This window comes from Mustela nivalis (assembly GCF_964662115.1).
Source record: "Mustela nivalis genome assembly, chromosome: 7".
Classification (NCBI taxonomy): domain Eukaryota; kingdom Metazoa; phylum Chordata; class Mammalia; order Carnivora; family Mustelidae; genus Mustela; species Mustela nivalis.
Window position 1 is genome coordinate 122,989,739 of NC_139026.1, and position 16,500 is coordinate 123,006,238.

General features: G+C 50.2%; 1 protein-coding gene and 1 long non-coding RNA gene across 16 annotated transcripts in view; both read right to left on the minus strand.

The window, feature by feature from the left end:
• FRMD4A (FERM domain containing 4A) overlaps positions 1-16,500 on the minus strand; it is a 604,393-nt gene that overhangs the window by 47,767 nt on the left and 540,126 nt on the right. For 12 of the 15 annotated variants that reach the window (XM_082739512.1, XM_082739513.1, XM_082739515.1 and 9 more), the window contains 3 exons: positions 15,449-15,525; positions 9,241-9,379; positions 3,367-3,508 (listed from right to left, as the gene is read on the minus strand). In XM_082739512.1, the coding sequence (XP_082595638.1) occupies positions 3,367-3,508; positions 9,241-9,379; positions 15,449-15,525 (358 nt within the window). Of the gene's footprint in view, positions 1-3,366; positions 3,509-9,240; positions 9,380-15,448; positions 15,526-15,796; positions 16,360-16,500 lie in introns of those variants that run through there. The other 3 variants (XM_082739505.1, XM_082739506.1, XM_082739507.1) reach the window with 2 other exon arrangements.
• LOC309869069 lies at positions 11,356-15,436 on the minus strand. Its single transcript, XR_014313971.1, has 2 exons — positions 12,856-15,436; positions 11,356-11,538 (listed from the first exon to the last, which is right to left on the minus strand). It is a non-coding gene; the product is annotated as an uncharacterized lncRNA (long non-coding RNA).

Consider the following 16,500-nt stretch of genomic DNA (forward strand, 5'->3'; position numbering starts at 1 on the left):
CTCTGCCTGCTTGCGATCTCTGTCAAATAACATCTTAAACAAATATTTTGGTATAAGGATGCTTTATTTGATAGTATTCTATTATTCTATCAGGCTGGGGGCAGTCACAGATGGACTGTTTTCTAATCCTTTAGATGCCTGGATCTCACTGGCTGATGACTGACTGATGTCCATTCTAGGTCAGGAGGCTTGGGGTTCCTAGGCGCAGCCGGGTCCGTGGCTCTGGTAGGTTACTGGCATGATTGCCGCAGAGGCTGATAGGAATAGTCAGAGGAGACAGCCCAAGACATGGGTCTGGAAGCGGGGACCCCTGCGTTCTGTGCTCCTGAGCAACCCTGTCACCTTAGGCTTTTATTGCTCCCTCAGCAGGAAGAGGGGCTCAAGGTGTGGGCCCCAGACCAGCTGCACTGGCATCTCTTAGGGACTTGTTGCCAAGGCCAGTTCTCAGGCTCACCCAGACCCGCAGAGTCAGACACCCTAGGCTGGAGCTCAGCTCTCTGTGTTTGAACCGCCCTCCAAGTGATTCCGATGCACCTAGAGTTTGAGAAGCCCTGGGCTGTAAGAATCCATTGTCCTTTGGGATAGAACCAGACCAAATTCAGAAAGTACCCAGATTTCCAAAAGGATATGAAACAACAGCAGGGAGGAAAACCTCACTGAGCCCCAAGGATGATTTGGGCTCTTGTGTGGCTAGAGAAGGAGGACCGTGGGCAGATAAATCCAGACTCTAATCTCAGACTCTGGGTTTTGACGAGGGTTAGAAGTACAAACACAGTCTAGAGTACAAACACAGGGGTTGGTGCTGGCTCTGCCCTCCACCACTCAGCAAGGGGCTGAGAGTGGCTATAATTTACAGCAGGGGTCTGGGGCTTTGTAGGACACCCTCTTCAATACAAGACAGCAATGTTCTCTACAGTGTTTGCTGTAAACCCTCAAGGCCTCAGAAGTAACAATCATTTGGCTCACTGTGCTAATGAAAACATCTTGAAGACTCTGAGGCAGGGAGGGGTGTAAGGTGAACCCCACGGTGACCTGGCAGAGGGAGATCTTATAAGCTTATATTGGTGGCTTCGTTTGAGGAAAAGAATGCAATTATTACAATAGCCAAGGTATGGAGGCAAGGTAAGGTCTGCTGATGGATGAATGGATAAAGATGATGTGGTGTATACACACAATGGAGTATTACTCAGCCACAAGAAAGAATGAGAGCCTGCCATTTCTGACAACACGGGTGGACTCAGGGGGTCCTATGCTAAACGAAGTAAGTCAGAAAAATGAATACCATATGATTTCACTTACATGTGGAATCTAAAAAACAAACGAACAAACAAAAAAGCAGAAACTGATCCAAAAATACAGAGAGCTGGTGGTAGCCAGAGGGGAGGGGGCGGGGAGAGGGGCAAAACAGGTGAAGGGGAGTGGGGGGTCCAGGCTTCCAGTGGTGAAATAAGTACATCCCAGCACGTGGAATATAGTCGATGCCATGGTACTAGTGTCGCAGGGTGACAGATGGGAGCCACACCTGCGGGGAGCACAGCGGAACTCAGACCAGTCACTACACGGTACGCCTGAAACTAACATTGGGACACATTGTGTGTAATCTGCACTTCAAGGTGAGAAATCAAAGAATGCAAAATGCGTCACGGTCACAAAAACACACGGGCCCTCCCAAGGCCTCTGAACGGCGAGCCCGGGGTGGGCCCCTGAGCTGAAACTCCGTGAGCCCCGACCCCCGTGCACCCCCCCCAACAGGCCTCCTGCTCCAGGCGGGGCATATCCTCCCCTTCGTCCTCTGGGCCCACATCTCTTCCTGGCTCTGACTGCACTCAGCCAGCCTAGAAGCCTAGACTGCTTCAGGCTCTCCTCCATGGGCTCTCCTCCTCCTCCTCCCTGCTGCTGTGTGCAGTCAGTAGACGTGATTCTAGGAAAGACCCTGGGGACTGACGGGCTTTTATTCTTATGGAGACATAATTACTTTCCACTGCTCATGCTTGCTTGTTTATCTTTGGTGATATTTTCACTTCCATCCTTTTATAACTGTGGAAGTGCCAGGGGAAAACAAAACAGAAAACTAGGAGAGAAACACAATACGGAAGGTGCAACAAAGAGGAAGTGCCGTGAGGGGTGGATGAATCTAGACCAAAGCCAAGGGAGGCAGGAGAGGAGGTCTGGGCAGGCAGGATGCCTCTGTGAATAAAGGTGCTGTGGTTCTCATCCTGCATCTCATCACCAAGGGTGGAAGCGAGAGCAGTGGAGAAGGAAAGGCTTCGTGTGAAGGGCGGGGCCTCTGTGGACTGCATGGGGCGGGGCCTCCCTAGGCACCACCCCCATGGGGCGGGGTCATCAAAGATGGAGGGATGTTCCAACAGGTATAGAACAAAGGTGACACTAAGGACATAATATTCAGAGGCAGCTCCTAGAATGCTAGAACAGGAAGGAGTCTTAAGGAAAAAAAAAAGAAGAAGAAAGAGCAAATACTGGAAGATGAGGTCAGATAAAGACTTCTTGCTTCCCTTTCATGGCGCTGAGGCAAGGGTACACTTTCCCCAAGAACAATCAGCCTTTGATGGTGTGGCCTGGCGACTGACCTGCATTAGTTACTTTCTAATATTTCCAAACAATGATGGGCTCCCTCCCTCTTCCTGCGGTCCTCGAAACCTCACCCTCCTTCCTCTCACTAAAGTGAAAGGCATTGCTATTCTGGACATCAGCCCCATCTGAATCCTCAGAACTCATCCACCCCTCACACACTCATGACAGAATGACTTGCTGGGGGCTCTTAGAAACAAACTTGGGATCAGAGCGCGGTCTCTCAGTTGCAAAGGCGCTTAACTGCTACACCACATTTGGTGACCCCAAGACTCTCCGTGCCGAAGGCCAAGAGTTTCTGTACCTTCTAGGGTCCTGAAGAGTTCCCCCGAGAACACGACGCAGTGTTGCTCCATACTAGGAGCCCCCCCTTAGCCCCTCCTCCTTCTAACTCTCCTTTAAGGACACACAAATGAACGTACCCCACCTGGTCCTCGGACTTGACATTCCTGACCCCCACCCATCAGCATTCAGAAGGCTCTGGGGGGGCGCCTGAGGAGGGATACGGGGCCAACAGTCGTTCCCATACAGCAGGGTTCTGCTGCTTCTTATTCCCCTCCACCCTTTGGCACTTTTGGCAGTTTTCTCAGATGCCTATTTGGCTCAGAAACTTGGTCTCACAGCTGAAGCCAGCTCCTGGCGAGCCTGCCAAGCTGTGCCCTCAGCGGCTGCCGCTCCCCAGTCTTCCCCGGAGCCACTGTGGGGTAGAAGCCATGCGTCGGCAACAGTCTCTCCCACGTTCCCCACTCGGCGGCTCTCCAGCAAGAGCTGGCTTACCTGACGACAAGAGGCTCCCGCTGCTGCCACTGATGATCTTCCCTTTGCTCCCCATGTTGGCCAGCTTGGAGGTCTTCAGCGTGCCCGTCTCAGTGAGGTCAATAGCGATCTCGCTCAGGCTCCGTGCGGCATGGATTTTAGACTACAGTGGAAAAGAGAGCCGGTTACAAAGAGGTGTTCGCCTGGAAGACAGAAGTATAGTTTGCGGGCTTGTCCTCCTCAGATGTAGCAAATGGACTAATGGCCTGGCGTGCAGCATTTTTAGGTGTGTGTTCCCAGACCCCATTCCTCATTACTGAAACTCTCTGCAGGGCCTGTGGCTCTAGAGCAGACACACTAATGACTTTTCCAAGCTATTCTACAGGCTCTACTGTGCCGTGCCGAGAACGGGGGCTTTGGCAGCAGATGGACCGCATCAGAGTCCTGGTTTGGGGAAAGGCCCTTGATCTCACTGAGCCTCATTATTCCCAACTATAAAATGGGAAAAAAACTGAAGGTTCTGTTAGGGTCAAAGGAAGACAGGCATGGGAAGGGCTCTCCTATGCCGCCACCCGCCCCGGGACACAGCTCTCAATAAATAGCAATGATCATAGTTTATGTTTAAAGGAGGAGAAAAAAATAATTTTCAGCTTTATGAATGACAGAAGAGGTATGTGAAACAGATTTGTGAAGTTTCAGTAGATTCTGAGGGGATTTCAACTCCTTACAGTGTTAGCCACATGGCCATGAAGTGTTCAGAGGGTTGGCAAGTGATCCTGCTCTAGACGTACGAGGAACATGTCTACATGTGTAGAAGCTGCTGGAACAACTGCTCCCACGGACACTCAGTCCCACCAATAAGTGACCAACACCGTGTTCTGCTTCTATTTTGATACCTAACTGTGCTCTCCAAAGTCTTCAGATTCTACTTAAAGCTCCACTCTGTGTATCCTGCTTATTAACTGGCCTGCCTTGGCTAAGAATAACATCAGGCTAGATTAATTAGAAAAGTCCTCTGTTACCAGAATCATATTCCTAAAAGTGTTAGTTTTTCACAAAGCTACCTTTTTAGCTACTTGCCCTCGGTAGATGAAAATGGGTTTGCATCTCCTACATGTGTTTGATGTTTGTTTGGGTTTTTTTTTCCTCCCTTTAAAAAACCAATTTTTGCGATCGTGCTTAAGGCAAGAGGCTTTCCCCACAGCATGAACTTAATGAAAACCACTGTAAAGGCTAGTACAACCCATATATTTGCTGAGCTGTCTTTCTGTGGCCATTGGCTATAGCCCGAAGATCGATGGAACCAGGAAACATCCAAAACTGAGGTTTTCAGTCCCTTCGTGTGTGTTCATCCAACCATCCCCCACCACAGCCCTGTGTGTGAGACCAAGTCTGTCCCCCACACAGGAGAAGCCAGCAAAGGGCAGATATGGGGGGCATGGCACAGGGGGTAGATGCAACCCATTCTTCCCTACTGACGTCCTCTGCCCAGGTGCCCTGCGTTGCCCAACAGAGGCTCTCTGAACCCCCATGGCTTTGCCCTTCCTCTGGTCTTCATCACACTGATGAAGGATCAGGTCTTCTGACAGCTGAGCACTTTCTTATTGTTGTAAGAGTGTCTAAGGGACCGAGGAAACATGCAATGTTTTTGCTTGTTTTGTTCTCCGGGTATGCATGTCATCCCATTGGTCCTTCCTTGACTGATATCTCCTTTCTGACCTCGACTCTGAATGTCCCTGCACTCAGATCCAGGTCACTTCCCTCAGGTCAGGGCCTACTTGCTCAGGATATAAGCCTGGCCACCAGGGACCCCACAGTGCTCTGGCTGGGGGTGGCGCGGGGGCGGGGTACAGGAAGAAGCAGGAAGTGCCTTTCATTTCGTAAATAAAGCACAGGACCACGGGCCCAGCTGGTTGAGCTTCACCCTCTGAGCAAGCAGAGGAAGCACACCCATTCCTTTCTATAGCACTCCTCTTCACCAACGCCCACACTTGAATAAAAGGAGCTGTCGCTTGTAGCTACTTAATGACTCATGGAGACAGAGAACAACTCAGTGTGGTGGGGAGGCGTCCAGGCTTTGAAGTCAGAAAGATCTGGACTGGAATCTTGGCTCTGGCCAGTTCACCACTGTTTGGCCATGACCTTCAACCTGTCTGATACTCAGATCCCTGTGTGTAAAATGGGAGCTCTTAAAACTCACATGGCAGAGTTGTGATAAGGACTAAATTAGATAATACATGGAAAAGCCACTGGAATTGAAATAGGAAAAGATCCAAATCAGGGCCTGGAAGTAATTTGGTAAAATGAGGTGAGATTGATGGCTCAACCTGGGGGATCTCCCTAATCACATGGAAGACCTGCCCCTCCCCCCACAACCTTCACTCCCACCACAGATGGATCTGAGAGGCAAAAACCCAAATATGGAAAAGGGACCAAGAGATACCCTTCCCAAGAGAGACTAGATTCTTAGAAGCTTTAGGAAATTACTAGCTTCTCTCCAAATGGAAATAGGACAATGACCCAAAAGACCCAGTGCAAAGAGCAATGCTAAGAAGAGTGGGTACAGATGGGGAGAGTCAAGCCTTTGGGACAACCTAAAAGACCCTCCAACATTCTGAGTTCTGTGCTTTGAGGGGCTTGCCCTACTGAGTTTTAGTACTGTCACCTGATTGCACTGTCCCCTACCATGCTGTCACTCTGGTTCTCATCTAGATGGAATGAGGAAGATGGATAAGGAAAAAAAAAAAAAAAAGAAACTATTGAGAAGAAGGAAAGATGTCTGGACTAGAGGCCAACTTGAGAAGTCCCCACTCTGAGTTCAGAAGAGAGGCATCTAAGGTTTACTCTCCACAATTCAAGCTTTCAAATATTTTCCCCCCAAGTCAACAAGACAGTCCTCGGATCTGGGCTTCAGAGGTTGCTAGGATGCTTGGGGTCAGGAAACACAAGTGGCCAGTTGTAACTGGTGCCTGTACAGCCCTTCATTCTGCAAGAGCCACAGGAAACCAACCAATAGGGGCTCTTTCCTTTCTGTCTTTGGTGATGGAAGGTGTGGTATGTGTGTGTGTGTATGTGAGAATGAGAGCGAGAAAGAGAAATAGAGCGAGAGAGAAAGAGAGAGAGTGCGCTTTTTTTTACAAGATTTGGACAAGGCTCCTCAAAGAAGAAAATGCCTGAGCACCAGGGAAGAACCCGAGACTGCTCGGCCCCCCACCCCCGCTGACTCAGACCACTAGACTGCACTTGTCTCTGGGGCTGATAAGCATCACTTGGGAGGCCCGGGCCCTGCCGAAGCACTTCAGAGAACGGAATGGCTGGCATGGCCCGGGGCAGTGGGGTGTGAAGCAACGGCCCGTAGGCCAGCCAGCACCGGTTGCTCAGAAATATTTTGCAGCTCATCCCAAGCCTGTCGGCCATCACTAAGCAGAGGTCATTCTGCCCACCAGAGATGGATCACATCACCTTTGTACAGAGAACGACATTCCAGAAGCGAAAGGTGTTGTAATGTACTTCCTAAGGGGAATTTTTTTCCTCTCTGACTTCATTTGGGAAGCTTTGAAAGAACTTAACCTTTACGCAAGTGTTGGCCAGGGAACAGTATGGTGGATGAATGCTGATACTTAGAGACAGCACATATCTCAAGCGATTTCACACGCACTATGTCATCGGGCCAGTCAAAAATTTCTGCCTTTCCTTTCTTGTTCTCTAATTGGGGAAGCGAAGCAGGAGCAATGGAGACTTGCCTAGGCTCACAGAACTGGAAACAGAGTCCCTGGGCTTCCACATGGGACAGTTTGTTCCTCCCTTGCCACTGTGGATTGTGGAATGTGTTTCCACGAGAAACGCATGGGCCCTGGAGTGTCTCTGAGCATTCAGAGCTTACTGGGGGAAAGTTCTCCTGCTTCTGGGTGTGTATTTCCTTCGGTTCCCCAGGGGTCACCGAGAAGGACAGCTGAAATTTCCCTATTGCTGTGGGTACATGTTTGGCCTTTTAAAAGACACTTCCTGTTAATAAATGATATTTGATAATTACTTTTTGAAGTTGATCAGAGGGCTACCCTCTAAGCCTGGTGGGTAAGGCTTCTTCAACTGCAGAGTAAAACCATCTTCAAAAATGGGGAAGAAAGAAGGCCCTGTTAATGGGCCTGTTGTGTTACCCAAGAGACCCTCAGTGCAAAGAACGAGTCTGGCAATGGAAGCGGAAGATCTCAAACCACTAATGCACTAAGCTAAGGGTGAGATACGCTTTGTCTTCTCCTTTCAAAATTGTGCTAACAGTGTGTGGGGGGTCTGCCCACAGGAGGAACTGGCAGTGGGGTTCAGGAGGGCTGCCAAGGTCTCTACCCCTTACCACCCATTCCCAAACAATGCAGAGGCTGGAGTCCACATTTTAAGGCTTGGACCTCCAACTCCAGTGACCCGAGGGCAAAATGCTGACACCCACCCACCGTCTCAATCTAAAGCATGAGTCAAAACGCTTTGGCCCTGTTTCTTTTGATCTAATCAGGCTTCAAATCCCTGTGCCAATGTCCATCATCACCAGGAAAGCTGTGGAATGCTATTATGCCTAACAACAAGCCCACCCGCCCCGTGCCCATTCACCCCAGAAAATGACGAAAAAAGGGGTCAGGAAGAAGACTTAGCAGAGGAGAAAAGCGTGTTATAAAGAAGAAAGTGACAGCTACACAGGAAGGGCTCGGATTTGAAACTGAATTATGAGTTGAGAGATTGTTTCCTTTCCTCCTATTTTCGTACTATCTTTCTCCTTCCTCCCACTAGATGCCAAGGTCTCTTCTTCCCTCCCCTTCCCAAGCCAGGGAAAGAGCAACTCCATCTGGACAGAAAATAAGGCAGAAGAAGTCTTAAGTATCCAAGAGGGGACAGATCTGATGAATCTCAGGCCCAGTCAAGCCAGGGTCCGGCCACTTCCTCACCCCCCAAGAGCCCACATGATGGGACAAAACCTCCCAGGGGCCAATGCCAGCTTCCTCCATAGCTCTGCAACCCCTCCTCCCCAAGCCAGCAGGATCCTGGGAAAGGGGCAAGACCCATCCTGATGGGGCTCTTCAGCAGAGAACTCTTGAAGGAGAACAGCTCGTAGGGGGAAGGCAAGGCAGCACGGCAGACAGGGGCTGGAGGAAGAGGGGCCGAGTGTTGATAGAAGCCCCGTGTGAACCAAGGAGACGTCATTCTCCCACCAGCCGGGAAATGCACCTGTGTGTCTGCACAGGGGCTGGGTCAGATCTCCCTTGGAGGATGGCTGTTTACCAAGGCCTGAGGCTCCAGGCCTACCTTAGGGAAGCAGGGCTGGGTGCTGCTGGTGCTGTTTTGTTTTGTTTTAAATGTTTCCAGTTCTGACTTAAAAAAAAAAAAAAAATGGAGGTGGCAGTTGGAAAAGCCTGAAGCACTTTCATAGCAATTATCCTAAACAGTTAGATGGTGTCTATTAATTGCAAATGGTTGCTTTTTTTTTTTTTCCCCATCTCAAAAAGAAAACAATATGCCACTGTTTAAACACCATAAAGGGCTTGACGCTTGTTCCTGGGAGAAGTTCCTGAGGTTCAGAAGCACCCTCTGAATTCCTCAAAAGGGCCCTACCTGGCTACAGGAAATGGTTCCAGAGGCTGCAACTGTGGCTGGGCCCGAGCCCCCTAATCAAGGCGCGTGGAACGTGCCCCCTGGGAAGAGCCGTCTCCGTCCTCCCTCCCATAACTTAAAGGCAAGTCCACACCTGCATGCGTCTCAGGGCGAGGGACACAAGGCCACCCCCACCCACCTAATTCCCAATCCCTCAACTAGGAAACTCGGGGTCTAAGGTGCCCTCAGGCAGGCCAGCGGCGTGATGAAATGGCCAGTCATTACGGAGTCCCTCCCAGTCTCTGGAGAAGGACTTACCTTACTCTGCTTTCTGTCCAGATAGAACTGGTGTTGGCTAATGGCCATAGCCCAGATGGACTTGATCAAAGCTGGACATGCGTACCACGTATGCACCGCAATGCCACTGTGTCCAAACGTCCTCCTTGTCACTGAAGCCCTGGGACCACAAGAATCACAAGGTTCAACCGTGTCAATGATGCAGAACTCCAGAAACCGGTCGACAGCTTTCACTGAGAACCCAAGGGACCTAAAAGCCCTTGCATAAATGGACAGAGGAGTGTACACACATGCAAACACACACACACACACACACACACACACTTAGGGAAACTAACTGGCAAAGGCCATCTCTTTAATTTTTTAATAAAAATTGCATTTTAACCATTCATCAGTCAATGGACATTTGGGCTCTTTCCACAATTTGGCTCTTGTGGACACTGCTGCTATAAACACTGGGGTACATGGGTCCCTTCAAATCAGCATTTTTGTGTCCTTGGGATAAGTAGCTAGCAGTGCATTTGCTGGATCACAGGGTAGATCTATTTTTAGCTTTTTTAGGAACCTCCATACTATTCCAGAGTGGCTATACCAGTTCTCATTCCCGCCAACAGTATAAGAGGGTTCCCCTTTCTCCATATCCTCACCAATACCTAGGTTTCCAGAATTGTTAATTTTAGGTATTCTGACAGGTGTGATGTAATATCTCATTGTGGCTCTGATTTACATTTCACTGATGAGCGATGGTGAGCATGTCTTCATGTGTCTGTTGGCCATCTGGATGTCTGCTTCGGAAAAGTGTCTGTTCATGTCTTCTGCCCATTTCTTAACTGGATTATTTGGTTGTATTTCTTTATATATTTCAGAAACTAACCCTTTATCTGATATGTTGTTTGCAAGTACATTCTCCCATTTCTTCAGTTGCCTTTCACTTTTGTTGATTATTTCCTTCACTGCGCTTTAGTTTTTTATTTTGATGAGGTTCCAATAGTTCCTTTTTGCTTTTCTCTTGGCTCCTTATATAATGGAGTATTACTTGGTGATTAAAAAAAAAAAAAAGAAATCTTGCCATTTGCAACAGTGCGGATGGAACTAGAGTGTATTATGCTAAGTGAGGTAAGTCAGAGAAAGAAATATATCATATGACTTCACTCACATGTGGAATTTAAGAAACAAAACAGATGAAGAGAGGGGAAGGGAGGGAAAAAATAAGATAAAACAGAGAGGGAAGCAAGCCACTAAGAGGCTCTGAGAGTAGAGAACAATCGGAGGGTTGCTGGAAGGGAGCTGGGTGAGGGGTGGGCTATAAGGGTGATGGGCATTAAGGAGGGCTCTTGGGATAAACCCCAGGTGTTGCATGTGGGTCATAAAATCACTGGATTCTGTTCCTGAAACCAGTGCTGCACTCAATGCTAGCTCAAATTTAAACTGAAAAAATTCTATTTCGGGTGTACGAGAGGATTTGATACACATACACATAGTGAAATGATTATTACTCTCAAGCTAATGAACATAGATCATGACTTCATTTATCTGTCTCCAGAGCCCCTGAGATCTACTCTCTTTGTTCATTTCCAGGATTCAGTAGAGCATCATTAACTAGAGTCCCCACGCTGTAGCTTAGCTCCGTGGGCTTACTCGTCCTACATGACCACAACTTTGTACGTCTGACCAACATCCCCTCGTTTCCTCTCTTCCGCGGTCCCGGGAACCACCCTTTTACTCTCTGCTTCTACATATTTGACTTTTGAGAGTCTACATATGCATGAGATCATGCAGTTCTTTTTTTTTCCCCCCGTGTCTGGCTTATTTCACTTCGCATAATGTCCTCCATATTCACCCACACGGCTGCCAAAGGCAGGATGGCCTCCTTTCTTATGGGTGAATAATACTCCGTTGTATATACACACATCACCATGTCTTTATCTGCTCATCCCTCTGTGAACACTCAGGTTGTTTCCATATTTTGGCTATCACGAATAATGCTATTCTTTTTATTTACTGGCTCCTTAGGGTTCAGAATTTCCAAGCCTCTGTCTTGTCTGGGATAAGATGGGCCATTCAAGGTCACTGGACAGTCCTTTCTGAGCTTCAGCTCCTGGCGCTGGGCCAAGACAAACTTCAGAAACAGGAAAAGCCTTTGACAACGTCCTTTATTAAGGCAATACTGCCTATGGTGAAAGATAAGTAAATTCTGTTCTAATCACCAAGGCCACAGCCTGTGGGACGTCCCGAGGGAGTCTGGACTTCTCACACTGCTCTAACTCAGTGTTCCTTGAAAGAGCTGGTTATCCATTTCAAATTCAGTCAGCTGGCAGGCTGGGTATAAAGAGAGAGCCATGGTAGAAAGCAGTGTAGCCCAACTTCCACATTATCCCCACCAACACACACACATTTATGGAGCAGATAAGGCATAAATCTGGGGTACACAGAGGTGATCAGATGGTAACAAGTAGGAAATGTGGGTCCCAACATAATTTGCCACCATGGTGTTGGGGGGAAAAAATAATGACAGGATCATGCTTTCTGTGAAGTGTATTCCCTAGGCTAGGCAGATGATTTTGCAAATGAAATCGGAGAATGCGTTTGCGTGCGCGCGTGTGCACACACATGCTCACATGCGCACAGGGCAAGGTGCTGGGGTGGGGGCTGGGTATCTGATGTGAACATCAGAAAAGAAGAGTGTTCTTAGGTTTAAGATATCTAATTTTTATCTATTTATTTATTTGACAGAGAAAGATCACAAGTAGGCAGAGAGGCAGGCAGAGAGAGAGGGGGAAGCAGGCTCCCCGCTGAGCACAGAGCCCGATGCGGGGCTTGATCCCAGGACCCTGGGATCATGACCTGAGCCGAAGGGAGGCTTTAACCCACTGAGCCCAGGTGCCCCTAAGATATCTAATTTAGAAGAAACTCTCAAATAATCGTTTTTTTAATGACACGTTTTCCCTGGCAGAAAATCTAGAGCTGTTCCCATGATTTCCTCTCAGGGGCTAAAGACCAAAAAGAGGGTCTTCTTCAGACCCACTTTTAGGGAAAAACTCAAATCTGGTGGCTCATTACTGCTACTGGTGCTAGGCACAGTAATTCCTCACTTTAGTTAAAAGTCAGGAGAAAACGCCAGCTCTGAGAGAGAACACAGTTGAAGATAAAGAGGAAGGAGTCAGCAAGAGTTAGGAGCAGCAGCCCCACAGGTCTCTGGGTAAGCAAAAAGTAACTGAGCAGGGCTCCTACGTTGGCTTCTACACCCACGGTGGCTCCTGGGAAGAAGTGTTATCTTTTCTCCCTGAAAAGCGGAATTAGAAAGGAAAAGTAAGGAGCGCCTGGGTGGCTCAGTGGGTTAAAGCCTCTTACTTCAGGTCAGGTCATGATCCCAGGGTCCTGGGATGGAGTCCCGCATCAGGTTCCCTGCTCAGGAGGGAGCCTGTTTCCTGCCTCTCGGCCTACCTGTGATCTCTGTTAAATAAATAAATAAAATCCTTTAAAAAAAAAAAAAAACAAAAGAAAGGAAAAGTAACTGGGAGTGTGTCTGAGTGAGAGCATGAGTAGGTAGAGGCCAGGTGCTTGGCCTGTAAGGAAGGCAAGGGAAGAAGTGTTCAGGGGCTGGCCAGGTCTGGAAGGTTCTGCTGGAAACCATACCAGACACTGAGTCTTCTCCTGCTCCATCAGTAATCTATCTCTTCTCCACATCTTCCCCTTCAGGCTCTTCCCAGCCCACCAACTTCTGTTTTGCCTAAACCTTAGAAACGGAAGATTTGCCAAGCTCAGGGAACCACAGAATCCATGTGGGTATCGAGTTAAGGGGTCTAAGGTTACCTTCTATGGTCCTACCTGGGACCGGGGATCAAGGACGCACCCTCTGCCTGGGCTGATGCCCCGTCCCTACTGTGTCCCATCGATGGCCCCTTTAGGACAGGATCCTGTTCCGTACTTGCTCTCCATCACTCTGGTTCAGACCCCCTTTCCTGGCTGGGACCGCCCCAACGTAGAGTCAACCAGACTCATCTTCCCTGCTCCAAACAAGCCTGGCAACAGCCGTGGGCATGGTGGTTATTGGAAGGAGCACCCTGCGGCCGTGGGAAGAGCGCTTGCTTGCTGCCGCGGGAGGGGAAACTCTCAGGGCAGAGCAAAGGCACTGTGCCAGCAGCAACCCGGTGCACACACGGAAAAGCTGTCTTTAAAGCATCAGGGCAGACACCATCCTGGCCTCCTTCCCCGCCCACCCTGCTTTTAGGCTGACAGAGGGCTGTTTTCCTGGGGGAGAGGTGATCACACTCGGTGCTCCGCCAGCCTCCGGCACCTTCCTCCCCTCTTCTGACACCACCCAATGAAGCCTTCATCCCCACCAAGGGCCGACCTTCAGCCTGCAATCCTAGTCATGCTTTGGGGTTCAGCTCAGAATCTCTCCTCCTCAGGAACTTCCCCGACCAGCCCGGCTGCTGGCCACCTTCAGTATTTATGGCCGGTGTCCCCGGCCCCACACGCGGGCCCCAGTGTGTTGTGCTAAACACAGCAGGGATGCCGGTGGTTTGTGGAGCCAGGCTCCCTGGGTTGAAATCCTTTTTGGACCACTTTGCCAGCTTTTTACAACCTAGAGCAGATGATTTTGGTTCTAGTGTGCCTCAGTTTCCCCACATGTAGAATAGGAAGCTAGCAGTACCTCCTTCCTGTCCTGAAGCACAGCCCCTTAGATGACCCAGTCCCTGGGTTTCATCCTCTCAGGCAGCCCCTTTCTGCCTCTGACTCACTGGGCATCTCACTCTTGTCACAAAGAACTTTTCCCTCCCCTTGCGCTTCTGAGACTGGTCTGGTTCAGTTCGCCTGCAAAAGCCTGGCTGGACTATTATTCTCAGCGTCTGCCTCACCCCCACAGGACCCTGCAGACGGCTTCCTGCTCTGCAGAGGCAGCAACTCCAGCCCGAGACACCCCCAAGGACCCCGAGAAATGCTGCACAAGTCGTTCCTCTGCTAACGTCGCTGCCTTCATCTGATTGTGCAGACTGGGTCTCCACCATGTCCTGCACCTGCTGGTTGTGTGGGAACCGAGGGGCGTGGGCTGAGCCTTTCCCCTCCGTGAAGTGGCTGTGTCACGCAGATTACATGGTGGGGCAGGGTGGCCTGTCAGCCCTGCTGGGTTATCGCTGGCGGCAGGACCAGAGACACTGCCCCAGCTCAGCCCTCTGACTGGGGGGGGCAGCATCCTGTTCTGAGAGCTCTCTGGGAGGCAAAGAGGCTTGTCTGGGCTGCTCAGAGGCCATGTGTGAGGGCAGCTGAGGCCACCTTCTCTTCGGCAGGCCAAGGCTGCGGCATCCATGGTACTTAAATGTCCTGTTGGCCCCTCTGTAGAGTCTGACTTTTCACCATCTTCCTAGGGCTACTTCCTAGTAAATCCTCTCTGGACCTCCTGAAAGCAATTTATCCTTAGGTGTCAGGCCCGTTGTCAGGGGATTTTGCTGCTGTTTCTGAGCTGCCTCTAAGTCCACGACTGCCGGCAGACAAAGAGAGGAAAAGCAGCCAGTATGTGCCGCCCGAGAACCTTCCACGCAGGGCTTGCTGCATTCCAGACTGGGACCCTACTGTTTGGCATCTGACTTAGAGAGCACAGCTTTTTACACTCGTGCTCCCTGCGACCCAATGTGAGGTGGGGAGAAAAAGAACTCTCGCTTTCAACACCCACCCACAACACTAACCCCCCAAAATCACAGCTCGGGGAACCAAACAAGCTCACACTTTAGGTATAGCTTCCTTTCCATGCCAACCGTTCCCCCTGAAACATTCTCAGAAGCTCTGACAAGCTGTCCTTCAGACTCTCTCTGGCACAGGCTTCCAAAAAGGACTCAGGCCACCGCCCGCTCAAGTGCCATCCATCTAAAACGCCCCGGCATGCCAAGACACCACACACGAACACCGAACACGTGTAGCCTGAGGAGATGATCTCAGAATTGCCAGTTCCTCTCATGCACACAGGCGTGCATGCGCATGTGCACACACACACCACACACACACACTCCCGCACACATGCAAAGCACACTTGGACCCACCGCATCTATCGACATATTTAGTACAAAACAAAGCTTCACCGTCAGATTGGAGGGCACTCCCCATGGGCAGCCGCCCTCTTCCCGCTCTCCGCTGCTCCCGAAAATGAACAATGACAGCATGAAAATAATAATACAAATAACATGCCGGCTGGACCACGCACTCCCAAAAGAAAAGCACTTTCCTGGCTTACCTGCGGGGGTCATGAACTTCCACGGAAAACTTCTTCTCTCTGAAATACAGGTTTTCCAACTGCCTCCATTGGAATATCTGGACAGAAAACAATGCGGTTTACGTTCAGGAGTGCTTGGCTCAGGGCTCTCCTCCTCGCTTTGCTACTTAACTTCTACAGCTGGCAGCTTCCTTATCAAAGCAGAGACCGCACAGTTGTTTGCAAGCCCTCCTCCTTTTGGTGCAGACACACGCAGACACACACACACACACACACACACACACACACACTGCTCTCCAATTCAAAACCCGGCAACGTGGGTGTGGATTTTCCTGCAAGTTCTTTGCAAGTTGTTCCCCTCTGCTTTACCTTTGTTGCTTTACCCAAGACCGTGCCCAGCTCCGCGGACTTTTCCCTCCAAAGACTGGGCGAGCGGGGGCGAGCGGGGGCGCTAGCAGGGCGAGCTGCGGAGCGGGGAGCAGGGGCGCGCTCAGAGGGGAGCGGGAGCCATCTGCGCGCAGCGCTGAACTGAGCTTCCTCCCTCCAGTGCTGAAATGGGAAGGCGGTCAAATTCCCAGCCTCCCATCGGGACTCCACTTCCTGCCCACTAATGTGTAAGAGCTCGGACTCGCCCAGGCGATCTGGCTCGGGAAGCTTCCCCGAGAAGGGCGGGGGCTGCTGGAACCTTATTTCGGGGCAGGCAACTCGAGATATCAATATGAGTTTGTCAAGCCCCTGCTTCTTTCCGCAGCACAAAGCAAATCCGGAGTCCGGCAGCCGGCGGGACGCTGCCGCCAGGGGCTGGCTGCCATCAGAGAGGGGGAGGTCGAAATGAGGCCGTTTTGCAAAGTGGGAGGGAGCGAGTTCCTCCCACTGCCCAATGCGTGCCCTCGGGGTTCTGGTGGGCACTCCTCCTTGCACGAGGGAGCCTGTTAACAAGAAACTGCAGGGTCTGGGAGTGATTAGGGCAGCAGTTCCGAAGGGGGGTGGGGTCCTTTCATCCGAAGAAAAAGAAAGTTACTTAACCCTCTGGAAAATGTCAAAAGAGGTTAAAGTTATGTGCATACACATTT